Here is a 20577-nt window from a genome sequence, read left to right on the forward strand (position 1 = left end):
TATATATATATATATATATATATATATATATATATATATATATATATATAGTTGATAGATATCTACATCACAGAATACATAGGAAGTGTATACACCATACACAAATGCAATATCAAGACAAAATGAAACAAGATTTCAACTCTCATTCCCTCACTGTTCAAACAAAAGGACAAAAGAAATTATACACCATTGTTTTCGTCAAGTTCTTGCATTTGATAAGCATGTGGTCAATGGGAGGGTGTGGGCGGTGAGAAAGGCAGATTCACTTCAAGGCATCAAATTAAGACTCACTTGTTTCATATTCAACAGGGACTGTACCTGAGCTGCCATAACTCTTCTTTTTTTTTGCTGAATTAAGTATAAAAATAGGGATGCGCTATGTTTCAAAAGGTTTCAGTCAATGGCAGTATTCCATGACTGAAGACACAAAATGAACTTTTCTTTTCTCTCAGCTGCAACTTGATTTTGAACTCAGGTGAAAAAATAAACACACACACAAACAAAAAACAAAAAGTATTTGACTGATAAACACTCAGAAAGGATTAACACTTGTACAACACCAAATTCTACAAAACTTTGCACAGGAATCTTGCCCTTGTCACATAAACAACAGAAAAAAAAAGAAAAAAAAAGAGGATTCAGAAACAATGAATGCGAAGGCTTTGATCACTCATATTACACCCCTTCTGATGTTAATTCAAAAAATCTACATTTATAGACAAAGAGACAAGACACTGATAGTCGACAGTTTTCAAACGCAACAACAGAGAGCCGTTTGACTGACAGGACTGGGGAGGAGAGAGCTGCCTCAATCACAGCCTGAAGCTCAACACTGTAGTACCTGACAGAACAACACAAATAGACACAAATAACCTGAATTAAAATAATATAATCAGCACTACTTGAACGGTTCACATTCTACATGATGACACACCTTACCTCAGGCAGACACACAAACAACCTACCTCAAGTAGACAAAAATAGCCTGGTTCAAAATTAATATTACTTACTTTACATGACTTAAGAGCACACCCTTCCACAAGGTGATAACAACAACTTGAATTAAATAATTAATACTCCTTAAATTGATTGATGAACACATCCTACCAAAAATACAAACAACCTGGATTCAATAATCAATATTAATTACATTATAAGATTCATGAACAAACCTAACACATGTAGACACAAACAAGAGGAATTAAATAACTAACACAACTTTCCTTAAGATTCTAGAACACACCCTACAATAGGTAGACACAAACACACAAAAAAACTTAATTATATAATACTACTTACTACTTACAATAACTTACATGACAGAAGAAAACACTCTACCACAAGGAGATAACAACAACCCAAACTAAACACAGCCAGTTACCTTACATGATTAAATATGTAAATAACATACTTTCAATTAAGAACAGTTATGTTACATGAATATTGATTCTTAAGATATAAAACAGAGTGAAGTATTCTCAACAGCTCTTACAGTCTTAGGAGCAGCAGTGAAGAAAGGCATCCCATACAATAACTGCGATTACTTTGTGAAGCATCTGTGATGAAGTAATCCATACTGCTGACTCATCATACATGTATGTCATTAGCACCGAGATGAGAAAACATTGCAACTATGGCTTGTCGTTCGCATATTTCATACATATTTATGTTTCAACAGAAACTATAAAATGACTCACAAAATCAACAAACAACATGACAGCACGTCTCTATTCACTGTACTGAACATGATATTTGCACAATCTGTAATTCACCACAAAATGCTACATCTATTAAAAATAACAGCAATAAAACAAAACAAAAAAAGAAACAACAATGGATGTATCCAAATCAACTCTCACACACTAAACCAACCTGCTTCCCACCCAAACCCCTGTCCACACAAACCTAACTGCGAAAGATCACCTTGAAATCTATACAGTCTTTCTAACCTGCACCAATGATTTAGGTTGTCATTTTGCCACATATTTTTATTTCCTTCGTGTATCTGAACTCTTTTTCATGTAAAGGCATCACCAAAACAGAACCTTCTTGAAAAGAAAAAAAAAAAAAGGGGGAATATTGAAAGATGTGCACAATAATGAATTTGGTAAGTCATAAAAAATACCAATCAACCCATCTATCTGTCTATCTGCCTGTCTACTTGCCTGCCTATCTATCTATATATCTTACACACAGAGTGAAACAAAAAAAAACTTGATTTCTGAATGTTTTGACATCAAAGACACTATTAAACACTGTTAATTCAGGGACCGCTGCTAGTGAATGAAAACAAAAACCTGCCCTTAAACCCTTTTAATAAGTGAACAAAATGAATTATAACTGTTGACATGAACTCTTTTTAAGTGAATGAAACATTTTACTAATCAATGTTCTCACACTCAGTGGGCCATAAATGCCTGCCAAGCAAGACATCTTACTTATAAAAAGAACACTAAAGCAAGACACTTCACTGATCTAACATGTGCGCTACATGTATATCATTCTTTTCTATGCTTTGTTTACAACTGTATTTATATTTATACAACTGTTGTTAATCCTTTATGTGGTAAGAATGGTCTTACTTGCTCAGCAAAGTATTTGAATAACTTACTGTCAACCAGACCTCTTTCCTTATCTAATCCAAATATTACATTCTTAGGGGATTTTGTACCTAAGCCCTTGATACACTTCAGCGCATTAAAGGGTTTTTTTCCCTCTGTGTGTGTGTGTGTGTGTGTGTGTGTGCACGAGCGCAAATGTAGTTGCATGTACCTGTTAGTACTCAGGATGCATCACAACAGACCAAAGTGTATCTTCTAACTGCTAATAGTGGGAAGGGAAAAAGGCACATAGTTGGGGTCATAGATATCCTTCAAAGGGCACTGAAATGATTGGGTGGAATTTTCAAAGTTCACAATTTCCATCCACCCATCCCTCCTTCCTTTTTTTTTTTCTTTTTTTTTTTTAATCTTTTTTTTTTTTTTTTTTTTAACCTACCACAGCAAAACACGACTATCTAAAACAAAAACAAAACAAAACAAAATCCCGAATTTCAGAGATTCCATTTCCTGCACTTTACAGATTTGAAATGTGACAGTTACAATACAAAAGAGAAAAAAAGTCAAAATGTGGCTTTCATATGAACAAACTGCTGGTACAATGGCTTAGAGAGACAATTATTAATTAAGAAAAAAAAACAACAACAAAAAACAAAAAAAACCAACATCATCATCAACAACAGAATGACAGCAAATGGAAAATACCCCATCCATCCTTTGATTTAAAAAAACCAAACCAACCATAAAATCAAATAAAATAATAACAAATGGGGAAAAAAAACAAAAAACCAAAAAAAAAAACAAAAAACAAAAAAAAAAAACATCCATTCATCTGCAAGATACTATGGAAAAGTACCTTTTCCCTCTCCCTGCACAAGGAAGCAGTAATTAAAAAAACCCAAAAAACAACCAAAAAAAACATTAAATGACTAGACCTTATATTGCACCTAACTTTCAACAGGGGACTGGAAGGAGTTTGCTGCTTTTGGCATGCATACAGGTACCCTATCTTAATCATATTTTACTGACTGCAAGTTCTGTGCAAGGTGTATCAGATTATGAAATACTGGTACATCCTCCAAATTTGAAGGAATTTCTGATTTTACCAATACATATAAGGCGCAGAATATTACAAAGCGTACATCAAAAAGATAAAGGACATTGATGGATCACTTATGGTGGTCCGCTAGTGTGACCATGTCACTGTGATGTTGAAGCCCTGATGTAATCATCGAAACTCTTCACTCTGAGTCAGCTTTCTTCAAATTCTTGTCATCTCTGTTGATCTGTGCTTTCAAAGAAAATGAGCCCTGTCCATGCTCCCTGCAGTGAGCTGTTTGTGAGCTGTTTTTATTCTGATCCAGGGGAAAGTTTCATTCTTTTTCATCGCCACGAAACATCAGGAATACATTCACTTTTGGAGGATGAATTTGATTACTCACTGATTCACAACAGCGTTTTGACAGATTTCTTTTTTTCTTTCTTTTTTACTATACATTAAGGACACAAAGGATAAGGCGCATGGGTTGAAGCTGAATAATTCATCACTTTATTCTCTGTAAAATACAATATCTAATTACCGATGCTGTGATTCTTCGGTGCAGACTGCCAGCAAAAACAAGTGACCCCAAGCACATCTCTTGGCGAGTACCACAGGACATCAGATTTCAACTTTTTTTCTCAACAGGTTCTACAGCCACACTCCCACAGAAGTGCACCCTTACAAGTTCCACCCCATTGCCAGGAGTCATCCTAGCAGTTTGGACTTGTTTTCAACTGTTGACATGACAACATCATACATTTCTCCTTTGATGTCAAACTGGACATCTGCAGATGAATGTCAAGAAGAACATATCAATTTCAAAGAAAGAGGATATTACACCTGGTTAATCAAATGATTGTTCACTAAGAATAATGAGCTATAAATTCTGGACTAGAAATGACACACACTACAGCCTGAAAAAAAGAAAAAAAAAAAAAGAAGAAAAAAGCAGACCCCTTCCCCTTTCTATACAACCAACACATTAAAAATATTATAGTTTTTGATTGTTTTTTTAATTCCATAATTTCATCAAGTCCCATTATACACCACCTTCTTCATATCAATATTACTTTCCTTCAAATCAATCAATCAATCAAGCAAGCAAATAAAACTAAAATGCATAATAGTACTTCAGTTTCTTGTTGTAAACAACCAGTACACTTGTTCCATCATCAGTCTTTTCAAATGCTTGATATTGCAAACTCACGTTTCATATTATTAATAGTAAGATGCAGTGGTATGACTATTACAAAATGCTGGGGAAAGGATTACTCACTCACTTTACAATGCATTATTGGTCATGTCTAATGACTTCCTAAACATTAGCACTTTGCCAAGAACTATGCGGCACTCTCAAAAAATCAATCTTCTACATCTGACTGAGAAATGTGTCCATAATTTGTTATCTTTTATTCATGAAACTTTGCAAGAATGATGTTGATCACACATCTGAATTCTTTGTCATGCCATGTTTCTTGTTAATAATGGCATGACAATAATGACGCTTTAAATGTACACACAGAGCAAAGGTCCTGTGTCTATCACATGTGAAAACATTTTGTCATTGTCCAATCTGTTGGTTTTACCTTTAAATAGTACAACTTTCCATAAACAAGAATGTCCAAGCCACAAGTACACACACACAGGTGTACTGAAACATTTGAAACTGCTTTGAAGAAAATTTACTGAACTACTGCCAACAGACATTGCTGACATCCTAGCTGTGAATCACTGGAGCTGGTGTAAAGTCCAAGGTGGGACTGTCTGCACACAGCACTCCAGCAGAAATTCCTGGAATTTCCCACTCGACTGTCTGAGTCATGCTGTGAAGAGGGAACACATATGAAGGGATGCAACCCACCCCTGATATTTCTTGAGGGGAGGCTACACTGATCGGAGTAGTCTCCCTTAATCTCATCCTTCAATGATCATGCAAAGAGGATGTAAAGTTCTCTAAATCTAGGAGATGTTTTGACTTTTTCTAATCGCTGCTGCTGCTGCTGTTATGTATTCACTACCTGAAATTCTAATACTGGTAACAGGCTTAACTTAAGTAATTGTGATAATTCAATGCTTTATGATTTAAATTGCCCTATCATCTACTCTAGTGTGTGTAATATACACAGTTCACAGACAACACTCACGCGCACACACATAGACTATTGTTGTTGGCACAGGAAGTGTCTATTACTTCAGTTTTAGCACATCAGTCTGAAACATTTCTGGGTAGAGCATTGGCTTCACCATCCAGAGCACGGATGTTATATCGACCCTGTCTATCACGTGTGAAAACATTTTGTCATTGTCCAATCTGCTGGTTTTACTTTTAAATTGTACAACTTTCCAAAAACAAAAATGTCCAAGCCACAAACACGCACACAACTGGTAAATAGCTATTGCACAGTCTGTACTTGGTTGACACACATGAAATGATGAACCGAAATGGGGTCCCAGCTCACTGAAACATGCATACGTATCTATGTCTTTGGCGAAACACATAAATGTGGATGATATACAATGTATAAATGGAAGTGGTGAGTGATTTTCATGAGGCTAATTCTTTTTCGAGTTGTGGCTGTCTGACGAAGGAGCCAAGTGTCTTAGGAGATGAAGGAGCAGCAAGACCGGCAGCAGAAACGGCAGCACCAGCCACAGAACAACCCCATCTGAAACACACACAAATATACACAGCTTTCACTTTTCAATCATAGGTGACCCAAGTGGTAGCACATCAACCTGCGATGTGAGAGAATCTCAGTGCACGGATTTGAACCCATACTCATCAACTTCTCTCCTCCTCCACTCTGAAGGCCAGTCAATCAGACGAGATGACAAACCAAGCTCCAGTGTATAGCATGCACTTTGTGCACATGATTAAAGAACCCACAAAAACAAACAGGTTGTCCCTTGCAAAATTCTGTAGAGGGACCCACTTCGATACAAAAACAATTACACTTGCACTGTTGTAGGTATGGAAAGAAAGAACAAAAAGTAGCACTGCACTGTAGTGGTACACTCTCCCTGGAAAGAGCAGCCAGAATTTCACACAAAAAAATATAATGACAATGTAAATATATCATGTAATTTATTTAGAATACAATACAAAAAAGTCCCATAGATACTTATACATCAAAACAAACTGAATCTACCAACTTGGTGGAGAAGAAAATCAGTAGAGGAAGGCATGATGGGAGGTATGGGGCATGGGTGTGTGGGGGTGTGGGGGGAAGAGAATGAGGTGATGGAGGGAGGTGACAGGGGAAGGGGATTGTGGGTAGGAGTTTGCCCCACCTCCCTTCCCTCTCAGTCTCTGTGTCTCACTCACACTGTGTCTTTTGAAAGGTTCTGCACTTGGAAATGGATGTTAAGATGTATAAATCTATACAATAAATCTCCATATTGGCAAAGTAATTCTGTTACTCTACAATTCAAAATATCATCCATGGACAAAAATGCTTGCACTACACTGAGGACCAACTAAAGATGAGTCATTATACATTATACATTATATGTGCACAAGTTTGTCTTCTTTATTTGTTATGTTTTATCCTTTCCCAATGTCACACTTTAACAATACACTACTGAATAACTATAAAAAAAATTTGTTCTCTGAAGATATTTACAGATAATCAATTCATTAGTTACACCTTGCACAAACGTATACTAACATACATATATATAAAATATGGCAATCAGCTCCCAAATTCCACAGCCTAATTTATAGGGCAAACAAAAATCATACATCCTTAAGCAGTTTTAACATTTTTTTATCAAATCAAAAACAAAAATCACATCTTCAATCTTGAAGTTGCTCTAACAGTCAATCCTTTATACAAAATTCTGTGACAAAGTATCAGACTCAGAGCTTAGACAGTATGATACTAAGATCATCTGCTACAAAGTTGAGTTGTTTCCCTTTGCTAGATATATCTGGATCATTCAGAAACCAAGATGATTCTGACCGGAAAGCGTGGTACTGCAAAGCACATTAACAGAAGAGAGAAAAGAAAAAAGAAAAAGTTTTCACTGTTTGAGGCAGATATCAAAGTCCTTTGAACTGAACTAAATGAATTTGACCCTCTGGAAGCAGTCCAGGACCCCTAAAAAACATGATTTATAAGAGTATGTGACTCCAAGATTTTCAACTGATCAATAGTACTGCCACTGTGTTTGTGTGTGACCACAAGTTAGCACATTTAACATGCAATCATACATATTATCATCGTGTCATGTCATCATCATTGTAGAAAAAAAACAAAGTAGTCTTAACTGACTCGATGCACGGTGGTAGTGGTGATTTCACATATATATCCATATAATTTTGAATAATACTTATGTAATATTATTGGAATGATTGCGTGCAAGAATGGCTGAGTATAAATAAGGTACAAATACAAAACTATTTAATCTTTATTTTATAACCGAATTTTACTTTGGATGTTGGAAATCACGCCAAAATTTGGCCACTGAAACTGAGCACTCATAACGCCTGTCTCATTTATCGTGTTGGCAAGCTTACAAAATGCAAATAATTGGCAACCGAAGTTATTAGACTCAAAAGATTATTCGTCACAGGAATGATGATATCGAGTTCTACAATTGAGTAGTAAGGCCCGTGCCATCCCCCACTCCCAGGCACTGATGCCCTGAGAACACACAGAAAAGGATGAGCCTATTGCAGCTGTCCTGACATTTCACCCCCACAACCTCCCTGTACACAGCATCTTAATCAACAGTTTCCACCTTCTTAAGTCTGACACATGCTTGAGTGAGATGTTTCCCCACCCACCCCTAATTGCCTTCAAGAGAGACACCAACTGTAAATTTCACGTGCGACGGGATCAATGTAAAAGTTGTGTCGGAATTATTACTGAAACTACATTTTCATTTTATGACATAAATGTGTAATTTACTAATTCTGCGTGTTTAATGTGATTTTCAAAGAAAGAAGGAGGGGGCTTGAGGGGTGCAGGGTAATGTGGGAGATATTGTGTGTGTCCAAGTGTCGGGGTCAGTGTGCTTTTTTATGTGTAGTGTTGGGCCTGTGCACTTTTGCTTGTGCTTTCACATAGATCTATGAAACTGCATGATTGTTGCATATCTGTTGTGCATGTGTGTCTGTGTGTGTGTACGTCACTACGTGTCTGTATGTTTATAGTTATTTGCTTTTTGTTTATTTGTTGTTGTCGTTTTCGTTTTAGTTCTATTTTAATTATTATTTATTATTTAAAGAAAACTTCTTTTCCCCCCTTGCATTTTATTTCAATATGTCTGCTTACTTAATTTACTTTTCTGTTTACTTAAATATTCATTAATCTAATGATGTATCCATTTGTTTGTTTATGCTTTTTTATTGACTCACTTGTGTAAACAAAGTGAGTTTATGTTTTAACTCAGTGTTCGGTTGTCTGTGTGTGTGTGTGTGTGTGTGTGTGGCCAAGGTAAACTTTAACATTGCCATTTTCTCTGGAAATACTTTGTGTTTGTTAATTACTTAATACCAACATTGGCTTAAAAATCATAAGAAAAAAAATCTTCAGTCATACCAATAAGACAAGAGTTTTTAAGTGGCCCGAATTAAGCCGTGTGTCCTGTATCATTAACAGTTTATTTCGTCGAGGCCACTTCTGGGATTCAGAAAACACCATACAACCGCATCTCAGTTGCAGTAGCGTTGACGATGCTTAGTGAGTGTCAGCATGACCTCGATTTTCTTGCTTGCAATTAAATGGAAAGAAATACAAATTCTGGACAGAACACGTACAGTGACACTGACAGACTACATCATGGACGTGTTTACTGCATATGAATCTTTTAAAGTGGATACTCCATTAACTAGAATGAACATAAAAGAGAAATTGAACTGCTGTCATACTTTCCCAGCAGGTGTAACTAAACTTGTACATCTATGTAGATCCAAAGAAAAAACGTCTAAATCAATGTTGTGTGACTGTAGCAATAGCCACATCTCCTTTACCGCAGACTTTAAAGAATTCTTAATTGCCCGTTAGAATTTTTAAATGCCTGAGATACACCGGCAAAAGGATATGATTTAAACAGCATTATCCCTTGGAATATCGCAATCAATTTATCGCCCTTAAAAAAGCATGCTTAAATGCTAATTTATGAACATCATTCATGGATCCACAATAGTGCAGTGAGTAAGACAATTCCTTCCTACCGAACATGCCAGGTTCGAATCTGAACTCAGGCCTTTTTTTTTTTTTTTTTTTTTTTTTTTAAAGTACAGAACACATTTTAACGATTAATTTATTATATTTTTTAAAGTGTATTATAAGTGAGTCTTGAAGGACTTGCCACTCCTGTTTATTTTTTTTCCCACAAGGTCTAAGTGTGTTGGGCTATGCTGCTGGTCAGGCATCTACTTAGCAGACGTGGTGTAGCATGTATATACTAATATAGTATGTATATATATATATATATATATATGGATTTGTCAGCAGTGTTGCCTCCTTGAGTAACTGAACTGATGTAATTTCACTTATCTCCAGCATTTTATTTTTGAAATAAAAGTAATTCTATTGTGAATAATGTGTTTGTTGAACTATATATAGATATATATGAATATTGTGTTATTGGTTTTTCGCCATCCCACTATGCACTAGGTCAGTAGATGTTTAACAGTCAATATATATATATATATATATATATATATATATATATATATATACCAGCAAAGATAATATTTCTATTTGAAAATTCAGTGTTTTAGGACATGTATGTCATGTTTTCCACATATTTTATCATATTTTTTCACATTTGTTGTTTTTAATTTGGTGATATGCCTTTCTTAGGGGTTAGCATTAAACACCAGCTTTTCTGTTGGCTAGATGTATTTTGTGTATTGACTTTTTTTTTTCCCCAGTGGAATACAAAGATGAAAAAATCAATAAAATCCGCTGCAGAGAGAACTGCAGAATACAGAGAGCGGCTAAAGAATGACCCACTTCTCTATGAAAACCAGCGCATCAAAAACCTGGAACGAGCAAAGAAAAACAGGACAAAGCAGAAGACTGAGGAGCAGAGGGCCCATGAACGACAGCTTGCACTTGCTCAGCAAAAGAAATATATGTAAGGACTTCGGGAGTGTTTTGAAAAGATCATACATTCATGTTTGAAATACTTTATTAAGAATGATTAAATTCATTTTATTGTTTCTGCTAAAATAATATTGCACTGTGCCTATCAGGTAATGAAAGCTTGAAATAAAAGTCCTGGGGATAAAGAGAGAGTGGGATCTAGGTACTATAACTATGGGGCCAGTCCGAAAAATACTAGAACTAGCACAAAGTGCAAACCATGACAATGAATAAATAAAATACTAGAACTAGCACAAAGTGAATAAATGATTATTTCATTGTATCAAGAACAAATATCTGGATCTGGGTGTATATTTGAATGAAAACCATAACAGTAATACTACACTGGTTTTGTCACTGCATTAGTGCATATAATACTGTATACTTCAGTTCATTACTTCAAATACTTGCATACTTTGTTATGGTTTACCTTACTTTTTCAGGCATTCTGTAGTGATTATTATTGTGCATCCAAGGGCCAAGGTAACTATTTTTTGACTGATAACTGGGGTGCCTGAATACATTTGGTTAGAGCACCGAGCTTATAAGTTACCTGCTGAATGTTGCATGTTCAAACATTGGCTGCCCTACTATATAATTGATAGTACCAAGAAGCTTTGGATAAAGCACTATAGAAATGAATATTTGATATTACACTATGAAAGTATTTTGTGTTTGCCCTTTTCTGTTCAGAGAGAGGCAGAAGAAGGTGAAAGAAAACAATCCTCAACCAGAAAAACCAGCAACCAGCCAGGACAAGGAGAAGGCAGAGCGGAAGAGAATGGCAGCGCGGCTGGCTGTCCAGAAGCACAGAGCCAACCAGTCAGCACAGAGGAAAAGGATTGAGAGATAGAAGAGAATGGCATATTATTACAAAAAGAAAGCAGAGAAGGGAGCAGCACAAGTAGAAAGAGCTGAGGCAAAAAAGAAAGCAGAGAAGGAAACAGCACAAGCAGAAATAGCTGAGGCAGAGATGTTGGAAGAAGAACAAACTGATCCATTACTACATTCTCAATCTGCTCACTCCAGGGTGATTAAGCCTTTCAAGGAGTTGGAGTTCATGAAAGTGAAAGGGGCTGCTTTAGCTCATGTACTTACATGGGTGCTCAAGACCGCAGATGAGGAGACCAAAGAGGTATTCAAACAGTTAAATCCAGAATTCTTATCACCCGTGAAAAAAGAAGAAAAAAGTAGTGAGCATGTGTGAGAAAGTTTTTTTTTCCTTTTCTTTTCCATGTTTGAATTGTTTCGTTGACTGAGTATTGAAATGCAATGAATGGAGAGACTGATACACATGTCTGAATGAAAGATGGTTGGTTTAACTTTTTGAGACTGCAGTCAGACTGATAAATATATGTGTCTGTTAACTTTTTGAGATTGATATATGTGTCTGAATGAAAGACTGTTGTTTTAACTTTTTGAGATTGCAGTGAATCAAGGGAAAAAGGTTTCTTTGCTGAGTGGTAAAATGAAGAGAACGCATGATGTAATTTTGATGTTTGTCACATTACTCTGTGTGTCCAATAAATAATGTAATTCTTTTTCTGCGTTCGTAGGCTGCAACTCGAACCTTCACTCGTATGTACACGAGTGGGCTTTTACGTGTATTACCGTTTTTACCCCTTCATGTTGGCAGCCATAGTCCGCTTTCAGGGTGTGCATGCTGGGTATGTTCTTGTTTCCATAACCCACAGAATGCTGACATGGATTACAGGATCTTTAACGTGCGTATTTGATCTTTTGCTTGCGTATAGTGCAGCATACACATGAAGGGGGTTCATGCACAGCAGGTCTGCACATATGTTGACCTGGGAGATCGGAAAAATCTCCACCCTTTGCCCACCAGGAGCTGTCACCGAGATTCGAACCTGGGACCCTCAGATTGACAGTCCAATGATAATGTAATTCAATAAAGAATATCTTCTTCATTCATAAGCTGTAATCCCACGTTCACTAGTATGTACACGAGTGGGCTAAGTTTTACGTGCATAACGTTTTTACCCTGTCATGTAGGCAGCCATACTCCATTTTCGGGGGTAATTAAGAATCTGAAAATCACTTTATGTCTTTTTGTATTTTCTTGCATGTGAGGACAGTGCAGTTTGGGAAATATGTAAATTAATGGAACAGAAGTTGTGTGTGTCAAACATAAAATATTACAAGTTGAACAACAAAGACCAAATCAATGTGCAGGCTTATTACCACAGCTCAAATAGAACATTTCAGGGTGAGATATTTTGGTTTCAGTCCTAACTTCTTATATACCAGATTGTGAGTCATTTTGAAAACAATATCTTAATATTTGTTTGTTGCAATATTTTTAAAAATTTTTTACACCCACTACTTTCACACTCAAGTCATTCCCAAAAACCGCAGCAAAAGTTATCTTTTCATTGCAAAATATGGTGACCTACAATATATTCAATCATTTTAAATAATTCTTTGCATTGTAAACTTTATTTTCAAGGATATCGTATCACCATATATTTTTTGGTGGCAATATACCTGTAATATACCTAAATAGTGTGAGTCAAAGTAATTTGATGATGTAATGTGTGTTTATTCCTGAAAATGATTTAGGTCTTTACAGCCTTCCCAAATTCAACAAATTATTCCAATTTCAATCCGGCGCTGGCAGAAAGTAGGATAAGGAGGTTAGCTGATCAATATGTATCATTGTATGGAAAGAAAGAAGTACTGCAGAATTACAAACACATGTGATATTCTGGTGAATTTGATGGCTTAAATAAAGGATATAATTACTGTAGCATCTACCTAGTACCTGTATTTATCCATAATCCAAACTTCCGAGAAATTTTATAGTGATATTGTGTTCTGAATTTGTTCAACCCCCCAAATTATTATGATCATAGAACATACTCATTGCTTAGTTTTAAACAGTGACAAAATACTTGATGACTCACAAATGACTTTGGAGAATGCTAGTACTTTTGTTTAAGCCATTCACAAAATATTCAATTGGACCGTCATTCAATCAATGACAGCTTCAGGTGACTATTGTTGCAGTTGAAAAAAAATTGTGTTGAATACTGAGGAGAATAATGCTGAACACTGATGAATTATTTCAAAGAGCATTAGAAGAGCTCGATACTCACTCAGTTCAAACCTCTCCACAGGCTGAAGTAACCACATCAAAGGTGGCTCTGCAACTGAAGAGCAAGACTGTTTCACTTCCTCACACACTGCTGACTTCTCTGAAACAATGCAGACAGGAATGATGTCCCCTTTGTCGCTCTCCTGTCTGGCTTCCAAACTGGACACAGACTGGTTCTGCGGGCCTGGCTCATCACAGTTTAACAACACAGGTTGTCTATCTTTGTCAGATTTCTTCATCTGCCTTTCCTTTTTGAACTGCTGAAGCGCCACACTGGCTTCTTTGAGGAGCTTCTCGGTTTTCACCTTCTCCTCTGTCCTTGCGCGGAACAAGTGAGCAAATTTCCGCCTCTCGGCCTCCTGTTGTGCATTCTTCCGGATTTTGTTCATGCGCTGCTCCATGCCTTCCAGACGCAGGTTCTGTTCGTTGTGAAGGCGGGTCACTGCGGGGTGCGTGTCAAGGTTCAGGTGTTGGTACAGCTCCTCCTCCAGCTTTTTGCTGTCGCTGCTGTGGTGCTGGTCACCTGTGTACCTGAAACTGTGCCCGGTGCTGTCACACAGCGAGGCCTGCACCACAGGCACCCCGTCAGAGACCAGCGAGGGAGGAAGGTAGGGGTTTGAAGCCAGTCTGCCAGAAATCTGGAGAACTTCGTGCTGCTGGCTGGGGGTCCACGAAAGACTGTGATCGCTTTTGTTGGCATCCATTTTTGTCCTGGGGAGGGTGGAAAACTGTGAGTGTTCACTGAGGGCACTGTAGTCCTTGGCTTTGTCTTGGTTTCCGGAGAGTCCGAGCTTTTTCCGTTTGCTGAAAGTAGACATTGTCTGATGCCGCCAGCCAGTATCTCCAGTTTGCTGCCTGCTTTTCACGGCTCCCATGCTCTGAAACATGTTTCAATAAAAACCTATGTCAGAGACAAAGCAGAAAACTTGTAAGTTGGTTCCAAACTATACTGCCAAAGTCATGCATTTCACGGACTGTTCTATATTTAATGGAGTATTCACAACCATTTGTAATTGTATTTATAACAAATGATCTGCATGAGTTTAATAGTTTCAGTTTTAATTTCTCAAGGAGTCATCACTGCTTTCCAACAAATCAGTATTTGCTACACTACATCTCCCAGACAGATGCCTGACTAGCAGCATAACCCAATGCGAACAGACCTTGAGTGCATACATATTATGTACCAATCAGACTGGATTTCTTCTACAGATTTTTGCCAGAGGACAACACTCTCCTTGCCATGGGTTCTTTTTCAATGTGCCAAATGCGTGATGTATGTAGGACCTTGGTTCATCGTTTCATCTGAATGACTCTAGAGACGCTCAGTTTGGTTTTTCAGTCAAACGTGGGAGAAAGGGCAAGAGCGGGATTCGAACCCAAATCCTCACAGACTCTTATTCTTAACCATTCTGTCACCTTACTCCTGTGAATTCAGTAATAATAATGGATAACTGTTGAATGCTTTCCTCCCAAAGAGGGAGCTCAAACTCAAAGTGCTTTACAATAAACATACCCACACACACAAATGCCACTGCAAATTTACTATCACACAAAAGCATATAAGTTATAACATATTCAAAGACTAAATATTACATTATCATAAATATTGGTTTACACACACTGTCACGGACAACATAATGGTTCCGCTGTTTTTATTTTCTTTTGCGTTTATGGAGGGGGTTCGAATCCGTCTCATCCCCTCTTTCTTCTTATGGCTGGCGAAGTTGGCGGAGGCTGGGGGGTTGTGGGATTATTTTCAGAGGTGGCTTATGTGCGTGCATGATGTTTTTCATCGTGCGTGTTCCCCTTGGTGGCTGGGCGTTCGAGCATAGAGAGAGATTGTGTTGCTGTGTCATGTTTTCTATGTTTCATACGTGTCTCGTGCAACTGAATGGAAAAAATATATAGGAAGCTGAGTGAGCAGAGTGAGCGGAGTTCTAGTGCTTCCAATGCTCCTCGCCAGTTTTCCCTATCTTCACTCAAAGGGAGTCAGTCCTTGGAGAAGGACGGTGATGGAACCAGCGCTTAGCGGCTGATATTCATTCTTCCCTCTGTAAACGACTTCATCAGTTCATGTCCGCCAGATGGAACTGTTCTTCGTTTCTTTGTTTCTGTGTTAGCACCCGTTCGTTCGTCTACAAAACACTGTGCGTTGGCCAGTGGGTGGCTTTTGTCCTTTGTCCCGTCAGTGATTCTCCACAGTTGACAGCATCGAGGTCTGGGGTTCTGCCTGGCGCACGTCTTTGAGGTGTTGTGCCTCCGTTCCAGTCGTGGGGCAACGTCATGTCGCTCTAGGTAGGAGCTTGTGTTCCAGACCTGTTTATGTATTGGTTTTTCTCCATCGTGGTTCATTGTTACGTTTGTATTTTCTGTCTCCTGTTTGTTGTGACCTTTCTTTTGTCATGGTTATTTATTGCGAAAGAAATGAACCTGTGAAGGGGCGATGAGTCGTCACGTTTTGCTTAAAGGTTGTCTTTATTTTATATGAATGGAAATGTAAGGAACAATATTGAAATTTGAAAATTGGGGAGAAGCTACATTTCCATGACACTGTCTGGCCAAGTGGTAGTTTTTTTTTTCCAATGGAAGGGGGGTAATATATCTTGATTTTCACATGTTCATGATAATTTTATTGGATATTTTAAGGTTTAAGGAGCGCATCCAACTAGATGCCATGAGTTAATATTGGTAGTAAGTTCATGCTTGTGGAATGGAAAAAAACAATACTGCTGAATATGGTAAATGATTTGTAGTTATGACATGTGAAACATTGGAAAGAAAGGGAGATAATTGTTGGTTTATTTTTTATGGCGTCGAAGCGGCAAGGCGTGTGGGAAGATGCGGGCAACCACTGAAAAATAGCAACTATAAACTATGTTTTTCCTTAATATTTGTATTTTTTTTAAAATAAAAAAAAATTAAAAAAATCTCTTGAAAAAATCAATGGTTTTGGGTTGCCATTGTGTCTTTTGATGCGCTCCTTGCTGGTTGCCGTTAGTTTGGTTGGAATTTTAGTTGTAACATGGTGGTTCCAGAACACCCGCTTCTCGGAGCCGGCGACGGATCCGCTGAGGGCTCCGCTGACGTTTTCCATACTGGGGGCCTGTCTTCAGTCCGCCAGCGTCAGCAACACTTCTGTGTTCATGTGTATATTTTATTGTGAACAAACAAAAGAAAGACCATCCTGTGCTTCTAGTTTAGCTTAGTTCATTTTATTTTCATAAAAACATAACTGTTTGATATTGGTGGGTGAGACTGAGATGCAGTGCCTCCAAGTGGTTGGTGGTTTAGAAGGACTGCATGCTCTCACTTATCAGTGCCCTTGTGGTACTATGTAGGAGGAATAAGGCTGTAGTTCTGCCGCTGTTTATTTTGTGATTATTTTTTTTTGTTTGTTTGCTTGCTCTTAATATATATTTTTTTCTCATATTTTATACATCCATAGATATATACTCATTCATTAAATGCATTACATAATTTCATTTCTGCGTGGGCTTGTTGTGTTGTGGCATCTGTAGTGGGGTATCTTGGGGAGGGTGCACGTCCGCTTTAGCACGCGTGACACACACACACACAATCCCAAAACACACACAACACTACATTTTAATTATACCACTATCTCCGCTCTTTTTCAAAATCACCATATACAGATTACAGGTGATTCAATAAACAAATCCCAACTTACACAAAACACATGCGCATGGTTGTAATAACTTGTATGCGTGCATGCACACATGCGAACTGAAGTTTTCGCTAACCAGCAGTTACTCATCTCACATACCCCCTACCCCCTCCACACACCATCTAAATGTGCGCTTTGTGTGTGTGTGTATATATATATATATATATATATATAAAACCATATACATGGTAACTTAGTTTCATGCTCTACACTTTTACAAATCCAGCATATAACATATGGTGGGTCCAAGAATTAATGTTGAACCTGCAACATACTATCAAGTTAAGACAGGTCTGCACATACCACATCCCCTATGATCTGACCTCCACTTCAACGTCCTCTTAATTGGAGCCATAATAAAACGCTTTCAACTGTGTTAAGGTACTATAAGTGTAGTACACTCTTCAGTTTATCATACTTGTACTATTTATGGTTTATTAATCTTATCTTTTAATAATATCATATATCTATTATCTAATAAGTTTATTGTACATATTTATAAAATTATACACATATTATAAATCCAAATTCTCTCATCCACATAAAGATAAAGAGACAGCCATCCAAACAGCTTCTGCTGGGAAGTGCAAAGGACTTTGGATTATTCATTGGGTGAACTGCTGAACATCTTGATTTTTCAAAAAATGTGCACAATCGTGGCACTCGACTCAAGCAAACTAAATTTGCAGCACAAATGACCACAGTAATATTGGTACAATTACAACGGCAGTTAATCTACACAGTATACTCTCTCTCTCTTTCTGAAATCTTTAGACAAAAAGAAACCTGTAGACATATAAAGTAAACAGATTATATTGATCTGTAATTGACAACAATGTATAAAGTACATACACAGTTGCATGTATTTTAACACACATTAAATTTAATACATCTAATGATCTATAACAATTATACACACATAAAGAAACATTGTATGCAAACACACACATGCTTCCCACACCTGATGACTGACAGTTACATTTATTGATTTACAACTATTAAAATAATTAACATACAAAATTGTTGAAACTGAAAGTTATCATCATTCCTTTTTTCTATAAATGCTGAAGGGTATTCTAATTAGTTACTATGTCTATAGACATAAAAAGAATTAAGACTTAATGCTAATGCAAATTTATGTAAAGATGAAATAATAAAATGATAAACTTAACTTCTCAAGCCTCCTGGTTTGAAAACTGAATACATGTCATGTTGTGAAAACTACAAAGGCCAAAGTTCTAACTCTGACCGAGAGAAGATAAACAACAACAAAAAACAACAACCCAATGTCAACAAAAGAAAAATGTGGCATATGCCATTATGTGATTTTATAATTTGTAAATTCTTATCAGCTTTAAGATGGACACTCTAATACTACTCATATGTTTACATTGTATTTTGATCTTTTTACTTTTGCCTGAAAGCTGTTTCTTTCCTTTTAGTCCAGTGGCAAGGGCTGTTTAAAAACCCTGGTTTACTTGCTTATAAATTTATCACCCTGGTGAATAAAGATCTTGTAACCTCATTGTATAATACAAGAATTGCTGCATACGTAGTGTTTACTTGCCTATCTATTAGTTAGTATCACCCTCATAAAGAATTTGCCATGAATACTACATAGGCAGGAAAGTAAAACCTGAACCGCCACGCATGCAGGAAGTATTTAAATCCTGACAGTGAACAGGCCATGAATGAGGCCTCAAGTACCACAAGTTCAAGTTAATCTTACTGTAAAGTCTAATATGATACAAGAACAGCTGCATACGCAGTGTTTATTTGCCTATTACCCAAAATAATTAAGAATTTATCATCTTATTGTTATATAATACAAGAATGGGTGCATACAAAGTGTTTACCTGCCTAACATTTACCCTCACTGAGAATTTGTTGTTTTATTGTAATGCAATACAAGAAATGCTGCTCACACAGTGTTCTGAGGTCACGAATTCAGATTGGTACTACCAAGCAAAAATTTAATCTGGACTATTTTGTGTTTGAAATTAAGTTTCTCATTCAGTATCTATCATGCAAGATAGGGAACTTGATTCTGGTTTCCCTCTCTCTCTCTCTCTGTGTGTGTGTGTGTGTGTGTGTGTAAAGTTGGAAGGCAAATCACAAAAAAAAAAAAATAATAATAATAAAGAGATAAAAGTATGAGACTTTTTCACCACCACAAAAGGTTGGGGATGAGAAGACCAATCATATTTTGTGTGGAAACTTTCATGACTGATACTAACAGCAACAACAAGAAGAAGAAATCCTGTATGAGAAGTTCTCACGGTGGCACACCCCCTTTCAATCTGTCTTATACCCCCTCTGTGTTGTTAGACCGGCTGACGGGGACAGTCAAACTCAAGCAAAAAGCTTTCGGCTGACGACGTTTGACAGAGTTATGTTTTAGCCTCCTACCTCCACCCCCTATGATCCCCACCCCCACTCATCACCACCCTCGCAAAACGTTTCGATCTATGTACTGCAGTGTAGCTCCAGCGAAAAAGACAACACAACTTGGTAATGGGAGCCACCAAGTAGAATGAGAGTGGCTTTTTTAAACCCGTGTCGAAAGCAGAAGAAAAATAATTATTTCAATAAAAAAAAATCACACACCGACATCCGAAGATTTCATCGATTTATAAAATCCACCAACTCACAACCACAGTCAGTTCACAAGACAATCACCGAATCAGTGAATCACGAACGTGAATGTTGGTGAGTATCTGTATGACTAATCCCCAGTCATGCGCACTTTTTATTTATTTATTTACTTACGTGAGGCCTTCAGTAATTTGTGCACTGTCTTCATACGATCTAAAACTGTATTTAACGTGTAGCTTACCTCAATCACACTAATAACGGCGCAAAGTAAAGCAGATCCAAGTGATTCATTCTTTGCCATTCGAGGCGGGCAGGCCTGCTGCTACTGGGACGCCATGTTTTGAAGATGCTTGACGTATGACGTCATCTGTTCAGCTGCTGTGTGCACATCGCGCCAGATTCTCGGCCCAAAACGCGACGTTTGCACTCTGCATGTGTGATGGGCTATTTATAGCCACCACTATTTTGGGGTTCTCTTGTGT

General features: G+C 37.3%; 1 protein-coding gene across 2 annotated transcripts in view; it reads right to left on the minus strand.

Annotated features, from left to right (window-relative positions):
* The window catches only part of LOC143287766 (uncharacterized), a 20704-nt gene continuing 127 nt past the window's right edge, over positions 1 to 20577 (minus strand). Inside the window, exons 1-3 of one of the 2 annotated variants that reach the window (XM_076596048.1) lie at positions 20337 to 20577; positions 13817 to 14693; positions 1 to 6266 (exon numbers count right to left, since the gene is read on the minus strand). The exon at positions 20337 to 20577 is cut by the window's right edge and continues 127 nt beyond it. In XM_076596048.1, coding sequence (XP_076452163.1) covers positions 6154 to 6266; positions 13817 to 14693; positions 20337 to 20396 — 1050 coding nt within the window. In that variant the 5' untranslated portion in view covers positions 20397 to 20577 and the 3' untranslated portion in view covers positions 1 to 6153. Of the gene's footprint in view, positions 6267 to 13816; positions 14694 to 20107; positions 20174 to 20336 lie in introns of those variants that run through there. The other variant, XM_076596050.1, reaches the window with a different exon arrangement.

This window comes from Babylonia areolata, chromosome 11, assembly GCF_041734735.1.
Source record: "Babylonia areolata isolate BAREFJ2019XMU chromosome 11, ASM4173473v1, whole genome shotgun sequence".
NCBI classification, from domain to species: domain Eukaryota; kingdom Metazoa; phylum Mollusca; class Gastropoda; order Neogastropoda; family Buccinidae; genus Babylonia; species Babylonia areolata.